The sequence below is a fragment of the Vombatus ursinus genome, unplaced genomic scaffold (assembly GCF_900497805.2).
Source record: "Vombatus ursinus unplaced genomic scaffold, bare-nosed wombat genome assembly UNPS02000577.1, whole genome shotgun sequence".
Lineage (NCBI taxonomy): Eukaryota > Metazoa > Chordata > Mammalia > Diprotodontia > Vombatidae > Vombatus > Vombatus ursinus.
In genome coordinates, this window is record NW_020940355.1 from 24670395 (window position 1) to 24690966 (window position 20572).

Consider the following 20572-nt stretch of genomic DNA (forward strand, 5'->3'; position numbering starts at 1 on the left):
TGCTGTTATCCTTATATAACATTCCACCTCTCACCTCTGTTCCTCTGTATAAGCTATCTCTTGTGTCTGGAATGTTCTCTCCTTATCTCTGCCTATTTGCCTTTGAAGATAGGGACCACCTCCTACAGGAAGTCTTTCTTGATCAGTCAAGTTATTAGGGCCTTCCCATTCTCCCCATCCTTCACCACCTACTGAAATTACTTTGTATTTACTCTGTATATATTTTTTATATGATTAGCTTTGTATATTTCATTTGACAATGGAATGTATCACTTGTGTCTTTGTATCCCTAGCACTTCTCACAGGGCCTGGCACATAGTATGCACTCAATAAATACCCGTTAAATGAAACTGAAGTAGTGATCCAGGGTACTTAATGTTCATTTTTGCTGGATTTCTCTGATTTCCAAAGTAAGTCCCAGAGAACCTGGTTCAGATGCTTACTCTGCTACTGATCTTGTCTGTACATAGTTGTTTTCATTTTGTCTCCCTCATTTGACTATGACCATCCTTTTTTTTTCTCCCTTTCTTTGTATCCCCAGCACTTAGCTCTGTGCCTGACACATAACAGGTGCTTTAAAAAAAAAATGCTTGACTTGAAGAATTCAAATGAGGAGGAAGCCATTACCTACCTAAATAACCCATTCTACTTGTGGATAGTTCTAAACATCTTTCCCTACTTTGAGTTGAACTCTGCCTCTCAGTAACTTCCAGTCATTGTTTCCTATTCAAATACTCAGCATCATGGAATCATAGAATTTGGGAGTTGGTAAGGGATCTGAATGGCCAAGCAGTTCAACCCATACTTGAAAAGAAGTTTCTCTACGACATACAAAAACGAGATTGACTAGGCTTGACTTGAACATTTCCATTTGGCTCCCACAGCAACCCATCCCACTTAGGGTAGTGCTCACTATTAGGAAGCTTTTCTTTACATCAAGTTGACATTGGGCTCTTTGCAACTTTCAGGTGTTCCTAATTCTGTCTTCTGAGGGCAAATTAGAGCAAGTTTAATCATCCTTTTCCCATAAGACAGCCCTTAGATACTTGAAGATAGCTAGCATGTTCTTCCTAAATCTTCCATTTTTTTCAGGCTAAATAATCTAGACTTCTCTGAATCTCTATTACAAATACAATTTCTGGAAGAAAGAAATTGTTTCTCTGTGCAGAAGTCATGAAATAACCTTTTTTATACCTGAAATTCCTCCTCTGTAGGGGGAGGGGAGGTATGAGAAATGTCCAGACCTGCATAGGGATTTGGAATTAAGTGACACATTCAAAGCTAGGATGTATCACAGGGCTTTGGGGATGGGGGCAGAACTTGAAAAAAAGCCCACAAGAAGAGAGGAAAAATACCAATAAGGGAGGGAAGGAGGCCTGGTAGTGGTGATGGTATCAACATTGGAGCAAATGAAAACAGATGAGAACAGCAGTTTCCCATTCTCAAACCCAGGGGGAGAAGGGAAAGATAAAGGGGCCACTGGTTTGGGTGGCTGGAGCTCTGGTTAAAAAATTGAATGTTGGGGGTAAAAGGGAGAGTGGGATGTGGAGCACCTACCAGTCCTTATTCTCTCCTCCCCCCCGGCCTTTTCCACATGGTGAATGTATTTGCAATAATCAAAGGCTGGATTTTACAGATTTAATCTTACTTCTCATAAACTTTTGGGATTGACCCAGACATGTATTTTCCTTATATTGACTAGTTCCCAGCATGAGACAGGTTCTAAGAGCAATACAGCAATACAGATGATCGTCAATTTTTTCCGAGCCCAGGCATCTCCCCCCTATAGTTCAAAAATGACTGTCTCAGACGCAGTCTCAGCATAATCAAAAAGGCAGAAGAGAAACCAAATACTTGTGTTGGCATGTCTGACTCTTCATAACCCCAAAGATGTCTTAGCCAAGATACTAATGGTTTGCCATTTCCTTCTCCAGCTCATTTGACAGATGAGGAACTGAGGCAAATAGGGTTAAATGACTTGCCCAGGGTCACACAGTGTCTGAGGCCAGATTTGAACTCATGAAGATGAGTCTTCCTGATTCCAAGCCCAGTGCTCTATCTACCTAGCTGCCCATAAAAACCTAGGCCTTTTGTTTATTCTGTCCCATCAGGCTAAAAAGGCAACCTTTTGTTCTGCCATGTAACTGAGGTATATGGTTCACACTGAATATACACATAGAGATACAAGATAGACTTAATGTAGTAGTCAAATTTAAGTCTAGTCCTAAATCCTAATGGAAACAAAATTATACAGTCAGATTATGCCAGTTGGCTGTTACACTTTAGCCAAAGCCTAAAAACCTGAAAGCAGATATGGTAAAAGATTCAGTTTCCTCTAAGTCTTCTCTTCTTTAAAACATTATTATTCCTTTTATCTGATCCTTCTTATGACAAAATCTTGAGGATCATCCTGGCTGCTGTCCTCTGGATGCTCTCCCGCCTATGGAAAGCCTAAAATATAGCTCTTAGAACTGAACACAATACCCTAACCCTTGATCATCTGATAGCCATTCAGCTGTTTCAGTTGTATCCTACTCTTTGTGACCCCATTTGGGAATTCTTGGCAAAGATACTGGAGTGGTTTGTCATTTCCTTCTCCAGCTCATTTTACAGATGAGGAAACTGAGTTAAGTGACTTGCTGAGGGTCACACTGCTAGTAAGTGTCTGAGGAAAGATTTGAACTCAGAAAGATGAGTCTTCCTGACTTCAGCCCTGGCACTAGATCCACTGCGCCACCTAGCTGCCTCATCTGATAGTAGATGCACTAAAGACTGCATCTCCCTTGTTCTGGAAACTATTCCTCTCTTAATGCAGCCTAAGACTGCATTAGGTTTTTTATTTTTTATTTTTTAGATGCCTTATGGTCCTGTTGATACATATTGAATTTGCAGCCCACTAAAACCTGATATTTTCCACACAAACTGTTCTTGTCACACCACTTCCACCTTTTATTTGTGAAACTCTCTTTTGAACCCAAGTATAAGACTATTTCTATTAAATCAAATTTTATTAGATTAAGCTCAATGTTCTAACCTATTAGAATTTTTCTGGATCCTGACTCCATCATTCAACATGTGAGCTATTCCTTTTAGGTCTGTCCTAACCTACAAATTTTGTGAGTATACTATCTATGCTTTTATCTAAGTCTCTGATTAAAATGTTAAACAAGATTTATTTTTGTTGTCTATTATATTATAAACTTTTTAAGAATAAGAGCCATAATACTTTACACCTACAGAGTGGTTTATAGTTTTCAAAGAGTTTTTACAAAAAAAAACCTCATTTTACTCTTATTACAATCCTCTGAAATGGCAGGCAGGTGGTTTCCTCATTTCATAGATGAAGAAAATTTGCCTGAGAACAAAAGGCCAGTAAATAGAAGTGATAGAATCTAGGCTTTCTGACTAGTCTACCTTACCATACCACATTTCATATTGTGATTGTAATTAGGCAGGCGACTGCAATGTTAATAAACATACTGGAACCTTGCTATAATTCTATACTCGGCATCTATGCTGCTATCTTAGTAGGTGAACTGACTTCTAAATATGCCTTTTTTGATATTTAGGGTTATGGATTTAGAGCTGGAAAGCACCTTAGAAGTCTCCTTTTATAGATAAACTGAGGCTCAAAAAGGTAACGTGGTAACTAGTAATTTAACTCTTCATTTCAGATCAAAGATGGATCCAGTAACTATTTCCATCTGTTCTGTTTTGCCCATATCTACCACCCCCATCCTCAAAAAACCCTCACTTGTTCCACCCATCTTTTCTCTCTCCTTATCTTCTATTTCTTCCCATTTTGGTGGCTAAACTCCTCCTGAGAAGGCTATCTACACTTGCTGCCTCCAATTCCTCTCCTCTCATTCGTCCTCCTTTCATTGAAGCTGCTCTCTCCAGAGTTACCAATGATCTCTTAATTGCCTAATCTAATGGCCTTTTCTCAATCCTCATCCTTTTTGACTTCTCTGTAGTCTCAGACACTGTCAATCACCCTTTTCTCCTTGATATCTCTTCTGTTTAGGTTTCCATGACACCGCTCTTGCCTGGTTATTTTTCCACCTGCCTGACGCCTCCTTCTGGCTCCTTTAGTGGATCTTCATTCATGTCACCCCCCATTAACTACAGGTGTCTCCCAAGGTTCTATCCTGGTCCCTCTTCTCTTCTCCCTCTAAGTTATTTCTCTTGAACTCTCCGAAGATTCAATTATCACTTCTATGCAAATGATTCTCAGATTTATTTATGTAGCCCTAACCTGTCTCTTCACCTCCAGATGTGCCATCTCCAACTGCCTTTTGGATGGATATCTCATAGACATCTTAAACTCAACATGTCTCCAACTGATCTTTCCCCCAAACCCTCTCCTCTTCCTAACTTCTCTATTCCTATCCAAGGTACAACTATCCTCCTAAACACCCAGGCTCAAAACCTAAGTGTTATCCTCATTCTTAATCCCCAAGCCAATGCCAAGTCCTATAGTTTCTACCTTAGTAACAACTCTTGTCTTCACCCTCTTCTCTGACACTGACCCTAGGAGGCCCTCGTTGTCTCACACCTAGACTACTACTATAGGTTTCTAGCTGGACTTCCAGCCTCTAGTTTCTCCCCACTCCAGACTATCCTTCACTCAGTTGTCAAATGCATCTTCTTTCTAAAATGCAAATCTGACTGTATCACCTCTTTGCTTCCCCACATTCAATTCACTCCAGTCCAATTCCTCCAGGCTCAAATATAACATCCTCTGTTTGGCTGTTAATTCCCTTCATAACCTGGCCCCTTTCTGCCTCCCATTCTTCCTTACCCCTTATTCCCCTCCCTCCCATCCTGTGTGTCCCAGTGACACTGGTTCTTCTCACACTGATGCTCCATCTTCCATCTCTAAGCACTTTTAGTGGCTGTCTCCCATGCTTGGAATGCTCTCCCTCCTCATTTCTTTCTTCTAGTTTCCCTAGTTTCCCTCAAGTCTCAGCTAAACTCCTTCTCAAGAAGTTATTCCCAGTCCTTAGTCTCACTGCCTTTCCTCTGAGACTGTGTTGTTGTTCGGCTGTTTTCAATCACGTCCAACTCTTTGACCCCATTTGGGATTTTCTTGGCAAAGATACTGCAGTAGTTTGCCATTTCCTTCTCCGGGTCATTTTACAGATAAGGAAACTGAGACAAACAGGGTGAAGTGACTTGCCCAGGGTCACACAGCTAGTAAGTGTCTGAGGCTAGATTTGAACTCAGGAGGATGAGTCTCCTCCACTCCAGGCCTGGCACTCTATCCATTGCACCACCTAGCTGCCCTCTGAGACTACCTCCAAGTCATCCTCTATATATCCTGTTCATGTTATCTTTCCCATTAGACTATAAATTCTTTGACAGGTGGGACTTTTTTTTTCTTTTTTTGCATCCCTATTGCTTAGCACAGTGCCTGGCATATAGTAGGCACTTAATAAATGCTTGTTAACTGAATGACTTATGTTTTATGTAATTCCATACGATATGGAAGGCATACTTAGGGGAATGGGTCCCAGCATAATATTATTTCAAACCCTGCTGGTTTTTTTAATGGTAAGGCAACTTATTTATTTATTTATTTTTAGGCAATTGGGTTAAGTGACTTGCCCGGGGTCACACAGCTAGTAAGTGTCAAGTGTTTGGTCAGAGGCCGGATTTGAACTCAGGTCCTCCTGACTTTTAGGCCAGTGCTCTATCCACTGTGCCACCTAGCTGCCCAGTAAGGCAACTCTTGACTTTTAATGGTAAATACTCAGGTTTTTTCATAGGATATTTAATGATATATGCTCATGGGTTATTTCATAAGATATTTCAGTTTGAAAATTATCTTCCAAAAATAACCTTACTAAAAAAAATTAACACCTGAATTTTGAGTACAGTAACCAATTTATTCTGCTGCTAGGAGATAGGTCTAGAATAGAATTTCTACATTAGATTTATTTTGCAAATTGATTTCCATTTAAAAGACTACATTGAATTTATTGTGGGAGTTAAAAGTACCAAACCACGTAATTTTGAAGCTCAAGAACACCTAGTTGTCAGTAAGAGAGGATATTTTAATATACTATTAAAATGTACTATTTTAATATATTATTAAAAAGAGAAGATGTTAAAGAGAGGTTCACAGTAGTAGAATTTTATTGTAGAAATAAATACATGACAATCATTTTTCTTACTTAAAAGTTTTTATTTTTTAGAGAAATTAGCTTTCAATGTATGCATATATTTTTCTCCAATACCTTTTAAACATGTACTATTAGTTACTTCAGATAGTGGACAATAACTGAAGTCAAAATATAATTGATATCATTAAGAATATAAGGTTAGTCAACAAAAGAAACGTGGCTGTTGTCCATACATACCAAAGGTTAGGCCTCCAAAGGAGTGTTTTTTCTTCCAAGTAGTTCTCACTTTGAAGGCCAGTTAGAACTTATCTGTTGCTGTTATTGTTTTTATTTGTTTTGGCCTGGACCCTTGTGAGTTCATTGGTGTAGGGAATTCCCAGTCAGGAAACTCCCTCAACCCATGCAGGTCCACTCCTGCTCTGTAACTTGTGGGCTTACAGAGAATTGCTTGAGGCCAATGAGAAATTAAGAGACTTCTTCAGGGTCATTTATTTTTCAGCAAGGTCAACCAGTATTTTTTCAGAGTTGGTATGTGAATTCAGTCTTCCAGACTCTAAGATCAACACCCACAAAGAAGAGGGTGTTTTTTGTCACTATTATTACTGGAGCGCACTAAATAATGTTATTGGCTGATACGTGGTAAAAATTTAAAGAAAGCAGTACTGGCAATGCTAACCTTTTTCACTGTGCTTTTTCTTCATTACAGTTTCTTCAACTTTTCTTCTTATACACTTAGCAATGGATTACTAAAGCCATGAATAATGACTTACCGTGAACCTTTAATATGTTTATGGATAAAATCTGGATGAAAACGTGGAACCAAAGGATCTTTCTCGCCATGTATTATTAAAGTAGGACATTTTATAAGGGGCAACAAATGTTGACAAATGTTACCTGAAAAACAAATGAAATGAAAATTATGCTCTAATTATAACCAATACCGATTATTTAGATGCTAGTCATTACAGGAGACTGATTTGGGAGCATATTTTTTGGTCTCCAGTTTTGGGGAACGACAGCAACACTCACATCTTGACTAAACATTTTATCTCCTCATCCCCTAGCTCTGCAAGCAGTTGGTGCTTTAAAAATTGCTTAATTGAGGACAAAAACCTTTATACTTTAGCTTTAGTACCGTTGTCATAGCTCAATTATTACGGTCTCCCTTTACAGCAAGATTCAGTCTTGATTTTCAAATTAAATACTGAATTTTCTATTTCACAAATATCAAAACAAACAAACCAAGTACATAGGTAGCCAAAGCTGAGCCAAAAAAGTTAACACATAATTATGTAACAAAGCAGAAATTGAGTATTGATCTTCCTAAGAACATATTGGCTCTGATTTACTTTTACAATTCCAGATTGAGAAAAATATATTCTCCATGAATAGACCAGTTAGGGTTGTAGCAGATGTTGGTTCCTAAGTGACTGGCGAAAGGAAACTTTTGTATCCCTAGGTTTTCCATGAGTCTCTGATCTCCCACACCCAGAACTTCCTTTTGGCACCATCCACCTCTACCACTCAGCCCAAATTCTAGTTGTAGTCACCTCCTGAGCTTTAGGGTCATTCTCCATCCTTTTCTATGACAATGGGACAAATAAAATGTATCTGATTATAGGAGGCAGAGAGAGGAAGATGATAAGGAACTAGAAAAATGAAGAGAAACAGTGATCAAAAAGCAAGGAAGTGAACCATGAGCATGGAGTGCCTCAGATACCAAATGAAAAAGTATTATTTGCTACAGAGAGATCAAGGGGAAGAAGGAGAGAGAGAAAAGGGTCACTTGGCCAAGATGGCAGAGTGAAAGGTCACAAACCCCACAAAAGATAGAGAAGTCCAAAAGAAAAAAAAAACTTACATCCCCCACCACAATCACAAACACACACACACACACACACACACACACACACACACACACTAAAAATCAACCATAATAGAAAATGAGCAAAGTCAAGAAAAACATAAACAAAACAACACTGACAAAGCACCACAGAACAACGGAAACAACTAAAGTACTAGAAGCAATGCAGGTAAGGAGACATATGAGATATGCTCAAATGGATAATTGGTGTATATAAAGAAATTAGGCAAGAATTAACATAGGTAAGAAAATCACAAGTCCAAACAAAGAGAGATGTTATAGAGAGCAAAAAATCATGAAAGTCAAGTTAGAATAGAGGGAGGAAATAATGGAGAAAAGTGGCCGATATAAAGAGCATAGTAGAAAACCTGCATCAGTAGAATAAAACAACATATCTGGCACAAACTGCATACAACAGGCAACTGCATATGCAGGCACAGAATATCATTGACTCCTCCAATGAATTAGAAATCATGCCAATTCACGTGACAGACCTGACCTGTCCTCCCATGGAGCTGTAAGCTCATTATGTTGTTTCATTTACAGGTTGGAATGCTAATATGAATATAGTTCAGTTCTTTCAATAGCATATCAACCCAATTGTTAGATATATATCTCATACTTGGGTAAAAATAAAGGCTACAGCAATGTTTTAGCTGCTCTCAAAACGGTGATTCTTATCCCCCACTATCCCCCTTTGACCACTGCCATTGATGCAGAGGGAGGCCTCACAGAACTTAGGGTCATTTTAAAATTCATATAGATGCAAAGCCTTCTAGAACAAAAGGCCACCTTCATGCTTTGATGAGTCATTACAACAGAATTTCTGTGGAGAAATAATAACAACACTTTATATTTATTTAGCACTTTACAGTTTATAATATACTTTGTTCACACAACACTATGAAGTAGACAATGCAGGTATTATTATCCCAGGGCAAGACAGGCATTAAGCCGGTCTTCTGACTCTAAATGCAGTATTTTGTTTTGTTTTTCTATCATGTATATCATGCTGTCTCTACCAGTGAAAACAATATAGACTCAAGAAACATTTTGCATGGAAAGAGTACCCAATGATTCTAGAGTCAGAGGACCTGGATTCAAATCTAGGTTTTTCCTCTTAATATCTGTGGGATCTCAGGCAAACTGTTTAACTTCTCTAAATTTTAGTTTCTTCATTTGTAAAATGAGACGGTTGAACTAGATGACCTGTAAAGGACCTTCCAGTGCTGAATCAAAGATCCTACTATTAACTATATATACAGGTATATATGTGTGTACACACACATACACACAATACATATGCGCATATTTTATACATATGTTTGCATATGTATATATGTGTGTGTGTATGTGTGTGTGTGTGTGTGTGTGTGTGTGTGTATATATATGTATATATGTTTTGTTGTGTTGAGTCATTTCAGCTGTGTCTAATTCTTCATGACCCTACTTTGGGGTTTTCTTGGAAAAGAGTAGTTTGCCATTTCCTTCTCCAGCTCATTTTACAGACGAGGAAATGAGGCAAACAGGATAAGTGACTTGCCCAAAGTTACATAGCTAGTAAGTGTCTGAGGCCGGATTTGAACTCAGGAAATCGAGTGTTCTTGATTCCAAGCCCAGTGCTCTATCCACTGTGCCACCTAGCTACCCAATTTATACATGTATATGCACAAAAACATTCACGTACACACATATCGAGAGAGAAAGAGAGAGAGACAGACAGAGAGACTTCTGCAAGCTTTCATGGACTAACTAGATGGTTCCTTGAGAGAAAGAAATTCAAGACTGTAGCTATGTGGGGTTTGAGATGAGAAAGCACAAGATCTGAGAGAGTGCAGAGGAATATGGTTGGGAGACGATGCGCCTGTGGCTGTGGAGAATAGGACGCAGAGCAGAAACTATTTAATATGGTAGAAAACAATGAGGCTCCTCTTAGGTACCCAGCATCATCATCCATGACAGGCAAATAGATCTGCAGTTAATGCGACTGGAGGAAGGGCCTGATCAGCAGTAGACTATGTGCTGGTTAACACAACGGCTGAGGTCTTCTGTCTCCTCACCTCTGACCACCTTCCTTTCATTTAGAACTTAAAAAAAAAAACAACTGTGTTTCATTTTTTGCCATCTACTGCTGGTATTTTTCTAAGCCTGAATCTCTTTTTCTAAATTAATTCAATACTGTAATCTGTGAGCACATTATTACTTTCGATCACAGTATATAGTGGGACGGCTCTTACAGATTTTGTATTTCATAGACTATGTTAGGACTCTGCAATCTTAAGATGAGAAGTTAAAATCCCTGCTGGGGGCTACTAAGTTACAGTTAAGTTTTACGAATAATTGTGTGTGTGTGTGCATGTGTGTGAATAACTTGAACTGCTCAGTTAGATTTCCCTTGTAAAAATGAGCATCACGGTACTGCTGAGGATATCAAATCAGGGGCCCAGAGGGTTAACTCTGCCCCTGTTACCTAAAGGGAAGGGAGCTGTTTCACAGTAACATTTAGAATTAAATATTTCCCAAATAAGGTGTATTACCTTCTTCATGAGTACAAGATGGGGGAGGTATAATCAGAGTATTGTTTTGGACTAAAAGTTTAGTGAGTTAATAGTGTGATATGACAGACAAAAAAGTAATGCAATCTTGAGATTCATTACGAGAAGCATAGTATGCAAGATTAGGGAGGTGATCATCCTACTGCTTAGTCTATCCAGACAATATCTGCAGTGTTATGTTTAGTTCTAGTTAACAACACAAATGGGAAGAGAACAGCTATTAAGAAGATGGCATCCAAGACCAGGTTTTAAATTTCTGGACCATAGCTTAAAATATGATAGATGAGTTCTTGGCTAGAAATGGAGTGTATCTAGCAAGGATTAGTAAAATGTATTTGCCTAGATTCTTGTAAATCTAATCAAAAGGACTTTAAACAAAAATGAATGGAGCGAGAGAAATTGCCTGTGCCTATCTACCAAGTTAGATATGATACAGAGTAGCTGCAGTGTAGAAAGAATAGCAAAAATTCACAAAATTAAAAAATCCAAGAAAAAGAGTCATCAATAAAATCAATGGCTCAGAATCATATATAAAAATGTACAAAGTATGAGTAACAACCAAGGTAAACTAAAACTTCTAATACAAGAGAGCAAATACAATCTCAGTAGTATCACTGAATAATGAGAACAAAAACTAGAAAATGGTTCTTTAAGGCATATCTTATAAAAAGGAAGATAAGGTGCAGAGTAGCTTTTAATATTTTGAGGCAATTCTCACGTGAAGAAATCCAGAGGGTGATGCTGGGGAGGGGGGCTGGATGGGTGAAGCATAGAGAAGTCCAGTTTTTGCCTTCTGTATCACTCCCCTTCACATACACCAAGTTTAGCCAAACTGGCCAACTCCTTGTATTCCAATCTCAACATTTTATTTCCCAAATGCCATGAATCTACAAGCTGTCCCTCAGCCTGGAATGTACTACTTTCCTCATTTCTACCTTCTAGAAATTCAATCTTTTTTCAAGGTTCAGCTCAGGAGCCAGTCCTCCATGAAGTCTTCCCCGCTACCCCTTGTTAGTACTCTTTCTCTCCTCTACCTTGTATTACAAGCACCTCTCTGTAAATTTTACCTCCAGCAAACGTAAACTCCTTTAGAACAGAGACTATTTTATTTCTGTCTTTATATCCCCAGTATGTGGCACAGAGCTTTGCAAACATAGAATAGATATTTCATAATTGCTTATGAAATTAAATTGAATTTAAAACTAATGTGACTACTTTTTTTTTTTTCGGTTGTAATTCTGCTAGAGTCTTTGTTAGGCTGAGGCTCCAGAGACACATTTACCTTCTTTGGATAACCAGGAACAGTGGAAACAATAAAAGGTCTAATCTCAATTCTGCCTAAACGAACATTTTATAAAGCAGCAAAAAATTCTGGTGTTAATGCCCTGCTGTGTTTTTTTTCACACTGTTAATTTATTTCTAAGATTACCTGTTCTGCAATCTGAACATAGGTATATTAAAAACCCTAAGGGAAATTATTTTGCCACTAATGTAGTATCAAAAGAAGGGGAAAAAAATCTATGTAAAATACATTTTATAGGGCATTAAGCTACATAGTTTTGGGCCCTGGAAAAAGTAAAGTTTGTGACTTGTAACTCATGGCAAAACCATTCTGGAATATCACTGAAATTATGTTTGAAAAGACATATGAATTATTACTAGATAATAATGACAACTTTTCATCTCCTACTTCTAAGGGTTTAATGGGATATTTATTTCATGGTAATGACACCTTTCCTATTTTGCTATTTGTTTTATCAGGCATTTCATGTAATTTACCATCTGGTAGATTTTTAAACTGCAATATTCCATCCACCCAGTTCTCACAGGTTTTGGCTAAATATTCATATCCATATAGTGCTTCCAGAGGTTTTCTTGCTTTCTCACTCCACTTTGAAACATCTCGAATGCCTGAAAAAAAAAATAAAGAAACAACATCAAAATTGTAGGATATACCTTGCAAATAGGAACCTTTAACCTGAAACAAAGACCCTTGGGTCTTTGAGTTAGATTTATATTTCATTTTATATACTTGAATAAACTATATAGGAAAACTGTCTCAAGTATCCTCATTTGAATAAAAGGGGTTTTTTTAATGACTTAGTTTACTATATCTGATTGCTTATTGTCTCAGTTAAGGGGGAGTGGTAGAAATTGGAACTCAAAACTTAAAAAAAATGTTTTAAAATGTTTTAACATGGAACTGGAGGGAAAATAAAATACATTAAAAACCCTTTAAAAAATAAAAATAAAGGTGTAGTGAGCTGCCTTGGTGACAGCAGGTTCCCCAATACTGGATGCCTTCAAATAGAGGCTGGATAAGTACTTGTTGGGGAGATAGGTGTTGTAGTGGGGATTCTTGTACTGGCCAACTTATAGGCCAACCTATGTTGGCCTTGATGACCTAGAAGGCAGGGTTTCTTGACCATTTTTGAGTCATGAACCCTATTAGTAGTTTGGTGAAACCTAGAACCCTTTCTCAGAATAAAGGATTTAAATGAATAAAACAAAACATAGAAAATAAAAAAGATGTAATATTTATAGTTTCTGAAATGGTAACATTTTAAATCACAATTCTGAAATAAAGTCTTAATTCAATTTAAAAAAAAAGACCTCGTTTAGAGACCTGGTTATTTTTATACAGTATCTATAGAGAAAAAAAGGACACAAACTATACTTCTTACCGCCAAAGAAAAACTATGGGTACAAGGCATTACAACTGTTCACAACAGGGTGTATAACATAAGTAGGTTAAATTTTTACTAAAAGTTACATTTTTAAAAAAAGAAAGCAAGTTTGGTTGCTTCTTTCGGTCTTCACACAAAGGTTCAACAACAAATGTAAGTGGCAATTAAGATACTGAAGAACCAGAATACACTGAATACTTTTAACACAAAGGTTTGAAAAAGCACTTCTTCTCTACCGCCTGATAGTGGACAATGTCTATATGGATTCTCCATATCCTTCTGACAGAAATGTGTAAAATACACAGTACAGTGCTAGCCGTGTAGTAGGCATTCAATAAATACCTGAACAGAATTAAATGTACAAATCTAAACACATTTTAAAGTCACTTTGTCCAAAAGTGCAATTTGAAAGCTTATTTCAGGAATAAAAAGGACCAGAAGACAATTAAATTTAACTCTTCAATGCCTAGCACACTGATTTGCACCTACAATGACTGATTCAGAGCTGAAAGGAACTCTAGACATCATCTTGTTCCATATTTTTTTTTTGATGGAGAAACTGAACTTAACCCCAATTGCCTCACCAAAAAAAAAAAAAATTAAAACTTGATGGAGAAGCTGAGTTTCAGAAAGGTTAAGTGACTTTACAAGCTTGCAAGCAGTAAATGGCAAAGCCAAGATTTGAACCCAGGTTTTCTGACTCCTGGGTATTTGATAAATATTTGTTAAATGGATAGATAAATTAGGAAACCTTTTAATTAATAATTGAGTCACTGGTTTTTAGAATTTATACTATCACAAACATCTAATTAATTTATTTGTATAATGCTGTCAATTTTGATGGTTGCTTTTCATTTAAGGATCTCAAAGCCCTTTCCTAAATGGTAATACTAAAAGGAGAATTAATTGGATTTGGAATGAAAGTACCTGAGTGAATCCTAGCATCCTGGCTTTGCTATTCAGGCTCTGTATGATCTTAGGAAAATCACTTAACCTTTCTACCTATTTCTTTACTGATAAAACCAAGAGACTATCCTGGATGACGTCTTCAGGTCTCGTTAGCAACTCCTTTGTAATTTATAGTTTAAGAGAGTTGCTCAGGAACACCAAGAGGTTAAGTGACTCACAGGTAACTTCCAGGTGTCAGAGGCAGGGCTTGAACCTAGATCGTCCTGCCTTGGAGGTCTGCCCTCTTTCTACTACTTAATGCTTCCTTTTCATAATTATGCTTTCAAAATAAAAAAGGGAAAAATTTAAACCACAGACCTAGTTAAACTACCTTTTAGATATTATTTCTACTTTAAAACTAGAGAATGGGGGCAGCTAGGTGGCGAAGTGGATAGAGTGCCGGCCCTGAAGTCAGGAGGACCTGAGTTCAAATCTGGCCTCAGACCAAACACTTGATACTTACTAGCTGTGTGACCCTGGGCAAGTCACTTAACCCTAACTGCCTATTAAAAAAAAACAAAACTGGAGAATGAGATGCACAGGTGTTAAATGATTAATTACCATATTTAAAAATGAGATGGAAAAGGGAGAATAGCTTTGTTACAGATTTTTATCTTTACATAACCTACCATGATAAATCATTTCATCCTCATCAGTAACACAGGCATTTGCTCCCCAAATTACCAACTTGTTGATATAAGATGGGTACTTTGCAGCTGCAATGAGTGCAGTTATCCCACCATCACTCCATCCCAGCAAAGAAACTGTTTTAAATTTCAGTGTCTGTGGTTGGTAAAACAAAATGTACAGTATAAGTTATTGGTCTTTTTGCTGTATTGGTGAAGAAGAAAAATTTACTAATTTCCAGGTACATTAGTGTATCTGAGTGCTTGGATAATTCACAAATAATCCAAGGCTAGAGCAAAAGAAATTTTTTTAAATTTTTATTTTTTAAATTAATCTACTTATTTTTAGTTTTCAACATTCACTTCCATTCTCCTTCCTGCCCTCCCCCTTACCCCAAGACAGCATGCAATCTGATATAGGCTCTACATATACATTCTTATTAAACATATTTTCACATTAGTCATGTTGTAAAGAAGAATTAGTACTAATGGGAAGAGCTATGAGAAAGAAGAAACAAAACAAAAAAAGAGAGAGAGCAAATAGCATGCTTCCATCTGCATTCAGACTCCATAGTTCTTTCTCTGGATGTGGATAGCATTCCCCATCATGAGACTTTTGGAATTGTCTTAGATCCTTGCATTGCTGAGAAGAGCCAAGTTTATCAAAGTCAGTCATCACACAATGTGGCTGTTACTATATATAAGGTTCTCCTGGTTCTGCTCACTTCACTCAGCATCAGTTCATATAAGTCCTTCCAGGTTTTTTGAAGTCCACACGCTCATCATTTCTTACAGCACAACAGTATTCCATTACATTCGTTTACCACAACTTGCTCAGCCATTCCCCAATTGATGGGCATCGTCTCAACTTCCAATTCTTTGCCACCACAAAAAGAGCTGCTATAAATATTTTTGTACATGTGGGTCTTTTCCCTATTTTTATGATCTCTTTGGGATACAGCCCTAGAAGTGGAATTGCTGGGTCAAAGGGTATGCACACTTTTATAGCCCTTTGGCACAGTTCCAAATTGCTCTTCAGAATGGTTGGATCATTTCACAACTCCACCAACAATGCACTAGTGTTCCAGTTTTCCCACATCTTCTCCAGCATTTATAATTTTTCTGTTTTGTCATGTTAGCCAATCTGATAGGTGTGATGTGGTACCGCAGACTTGTTTTGATTTGCATTTCTCTAATCAATAGTGATTTAGAGCATTTTTTTCATATGATTATAGATAGCTTTAATTTCTTTATCTGAAAACTTCCTATTCATATCCTTTGACCATTTATCAATTGGGGAATGACCAAAAGGAATTTTTAAAAGGAGAGAGAAGGGCTTAGCAGAAAAACTGTCTACCTTACCAAGAGAAGGAATTTGGAGTTTACGGAAACAGTTCTCAGACAAGAAAGCCATTTTAATCATACAAGCACAAATTTTTGTGAGGTAGAATAAGATAGCATTTTAGGGTTTTAGTGAATTACAATGTTTGAAAATTAGGCCCACATGTGTAGAATGTAGGAGCTACCAAGGGAACACCACAAAGAATTAAATGGACATGAATTGAAAGGGGAACACCACATAGAATTAAATTACAAAAGAAAACTCATTGAAGTAGAGGAAGAGGTTTTGAGCATCAATCAAAATAGCATGTTCAACATTAACTTGGACTTGACACAATTGAGTAGATTATAGCTTTCTTTACAATCAGCTACATTCCAGTCATTCCTTTCTGAAGAAATTCTGGGACAAATCCTAGTTTTTCTGAGTTCGAGGATTCTTGAATGACCTCAGTTTGTACTTCTGATTGGTTATGTTTTTGAGGCATTATCTATACTCACCAAAATTACAATTCACACATCATCTAACACAGATTATTCCTGTAGCTAAAAAGAATTCATTCAATATTTTATCTATAAGGAAAAATCTTTGCTATTTTAAAAAACTGAAATTTAAACAGACCTCGAACCCCCGTAATAAAGTAAAGTATTTGTATAAATGAAATTCTGATCTTCTGTTTTAACTCTGATTCAACAGGCAACTTTATATGGCACAAAATCATTCTTTTCAGACTCTCTATATATTATAAAGCAAAAGCCTAAAATCTCCCCTAGCTACTCAGGCTATATATAAAAGTCAAGGGTTAGGGAACATGGTAAGGTCATAAAGAATGGCTCTACATGGAAATTAATTTCCTTTAATTTATATAGTAAGGTGGCAATAGCCTTAGCATCACACGTGAAATGGGAGGGAAAGGAGGGAAGAGCAAACGAGAATTTTTATTGAGTCAAGTTTTCTTTGGACAAGTTTATTTCTCAGTTAAGAGATCATTAATAACTTTGGAAAGAGCAGAAATACAAGAAAAAGTACAAGGAAAGAAGTAGGAGCACCTACTGTGGATGGTCTTTTGTAGAAACAAAATAAGCAGAAGACAGGATTTAAATAAGGGGAAAACATTAAAAACTAAAATTCTTATACTTGGTCATATTGGGGCTAAGGAAAGCTTCCCCATAACACAAATTATTGGAATGAAGCCTGTTTTATTTAAAGGCAGGTTTCTTTTTTGGAATAGACATCTGCAGACAAAGTTCCTATATTTATTATATTCTCTCATTTTATATTCTTTAAGTATTTGTGATAGTACTCTGGGACCCAGAAAAATACATAAATGTTTAACAATATCTTCAAATATATGAAACATTCTCTTATCGCAGATAACAGCTATTTTCTATCTCTAAAGGACAGAACTAGAAGAAATGAATTTACCTTTCAACTAAAGGCTCCTACCGCAAGGTCATTATAGTAAGAGCGATTAAACTGACCACCAGTGGAGGTTGTGGAATAGTTCTTCCTAGTTATATTTCTTTCCTAGTCATTGAGTATAACAAACAATCATCTATCCTGAATGGTTTGAGTATAGGCAGCTGGCTACAGCTGAACAAAAGTCAAATGAAGAAAAACTCTTTCTTCCCTCCTCCTCCAACTCTGTTACCTTCATCAGATCAACAGCATCTTTTGCATCCCTTTCAAAGAAGTCCACGGGGAAATCACGCTTTGGGGGGATGGAATGGCCATATCCCCGAGGATCCCAGGCTACTACTGTGAACAGCTGCTTATTCAAGTTCTTGAGCTGGGGTCCAAAATCACTTTGGCCACTTCCTAAAAAGAACCACTTTGTTACTCACCAATTAACACTTTAATTATACATAAAACATTATTTAGTAAGGGAAAAATCTTTAAAATAAGGATCTAGTTGCAATTTAGTGCCATCATAAACAGCTATTCTCTGGCTTTTCTGTTTACTCTCCAGTCCTGTCTAGGGTTCCCTCCAATGGCTATTTTGGGAAAGGCAGTTTTTCAGACATAGGGACTTGATGGTTCCTTAATGGCTTCCTGCAACTTTGCAAGACCCCAGAGTACTCACTAATCCTGATCTACTAATGTTTAGAATCAATGAAATAGAATGAAAGCAAACCTGCAGTTATGGCACTGACGTAATTTTACCTTGAAAGATTTTTTAAGTGGCTCCTCAATAATATGATATGCAAAATTATATGATTAAGAATTTGACAAGTAAAAAATAGTTGTCTTCAAAATGAGAAGGGCTTCTTTTTTGAAATTTCAGACAATTTTACTATGCAAATTGGGTTAGTCTTACATTATCTTTTCATATTCAAAAGGAAAAGTTCTAAGAAACTAAAGCAGATAACATTTTCACACTTTCTTAATTAGAAGGCTGAGCAAATTCATACAGGCCAACAGGCAGAATTGTACCTAGATGTTCTTGAGACTATAACAGGAGAACTCTTAACACCCCCAACTAACCTGATACTCAGCTTTTGTCATCATTTGTCAATGCTTAATATATTAACACCTTTGTATTCTAGCCTGTGGCTACATTTATGCTTTCCATACTCTTCACATAGCTGTACAAAGGTACAGACTGGAAGGACTCAAACTCATGTCAAATAAGAATTAAAAGTAAAACTCTATTTCATTTCTGTGTGACCCCTCACAGGCAACAATCCCCAGATTTGGATATTTTCCCAAAACGTTCTATCCAAGATGCTGGCTATCACAGGTACCATGGGATCGTCCTACCATGCTAATCTTATCTAACCTAACTTCAGACAATCTATTTGTAGACCATGCCTAATGCCACGATCAAAGATAGATGCCATCTGACTCTGCTACCTCAGCAAACCTATACTGGTGGAGCCTGTGATCTGATTCTGTCCTAAGGAATATTCCATTTTTTTTTTCATTCTGAGCTAAGGGATATTCCATATTTTTTATTCTGAAAATGAAATTATATTTCATTATATATTACATGTTTTATTATCCTATCTGAAACCAAGCCAAAAATTTCTCAGAGTAATTCTAACTCGCATTCACTCAAAATCAATTCCAAAACAAGTAAGTTAGTTACTACCTAACGTAGATTTTTATAGAACTTTGTAGTCTTTTTCTTTCACATTAGAAGCTTTAAACACTGGCATTAAAACTACTCAAAATGCTATTTAAAATCAATATGGTCATGTATTGATCTGAAGATTATTTTCGTGGAATGTCTCATAACACTAGAGCTTCATACTATAAAGTGATCAAAAGCAGCACAATCCAAATCTTAAAAAATGGTCAGTACTTAGAATAATCCCAGAATTTTAGTTTGGAAGGATCCTTAATTTAATCTTTTTACCACATGCAGGAATCTCCCACACATCATCCCAACAGTTTAAACACTCCCAGTGACAAGGGACTTACTAACTTAAAAGGTAGTCTATTCCTTTTGTTCATAGGATTTAGAGCTGGAAGGTACCTTATAAACCACCTAATCCAGCATCCCTACTTTTATAAATGAGGAAACTGAGACTTAGAAATGAAGTGATTTGCACCAACGTAGTATCAGAGGTGGGATATGAACCCAGGTTCTCTGACTAGAGAGCCAGTGATACTTCCCCCATCCACTGAAGAGTTAAAATTTGAACCCCTGACAAATCTAGAGTTCTTTCTACCACACTAGAAATTCGCATCTTCAGAAGGTTCTGTCTTATATGCACCAAATTCTAGTTTCCTCTAATTTCCAGCCAGTGGTCTACCTTGTAGATCTACAGGAGTTCAAGCTTGACCCTCATTCCACATTACAACCTTTCAAATACTTGAAAACAATAAACATATCTCTCCTTATCCAAGCTAAATATCCCAGATCCTTCAACCATTCTTCATATGATATGGTTGAATCCACCCTGGCCATCTTCTTTTGTCATGGCTCCTCCTAAAACATAATGCCCAAAATTAAACACGTTATGTTGAATTTAGGATCTTTAAGACCTGGGTTTTGAATGTTTCATCATGAGGCAAGTTACTTAACCTCTGAGTTCATTTTTCTCATCCATAAAATAGGGTAATATAATACTTGCAGGATCTACTTTAAAGGACTGTTATGAGGATAATACTTAACAAATCTTAAAGCACTACATAAAAATAAAAATTTTCCAAATGTGTTCTTACCCTCCCCTTTTTTATGTAAGTTCATTGTAAAAGAATTTGCAGAATGGTATGTTGGAATAAATAATTAAAAAATAATCTGTAAGGCAAGACTTGGAAAATTTTGCTTTGGATCTAGAAATAAGCTCCAAAATTCAAAAGTCAGACAACTTTCTCTTCCTCTACCCCCCCCACCCCCCACCCCCACTTCAAGGGAGAAAATTCAGCAAGTTACTATAGGGGTATTGGTTCCTAAACTTAAGGAGTCAAATAAGGGCCACC

The 20572-nt window shown here is 37.0% G+C and overlaps 1 protein-coding gene across 1 annotated transcript in view; it reads right to left on the reverse strand.

Moving 5' to 3' along the window:
- BPHL (biphenyl hydrolase like) overlaps nucleotides 1-20572 on the reverse strand; it is a 57026-nt gene that overhangs the window by 19589 nt on the left and 16865 nt on the right. Inside the window, exons 3-6 of the mRNA XM_027846569.1 lie at nucleotides 17796-17962; nucleotides 14809-14962; nucleotides 12324-12455; nucleotides 6896-7019 (exon numbers count right to left, since the gene is read on the reverse strand). Of these exons, the coding sequence (XP_027702370.1) occupies nucleotides 6896-7019; nucleotides 12324-12455; nucleotides 14809-14962; nucleotides 17796-17962 (577 nt within the window). The remainder of the gene's footprint in view (nucleotides 1-6895; nucleotides 7020-12323; nucleotides 12456-14808; nucleotides 14963-17795; nucleotides 17963-20572) is intronic.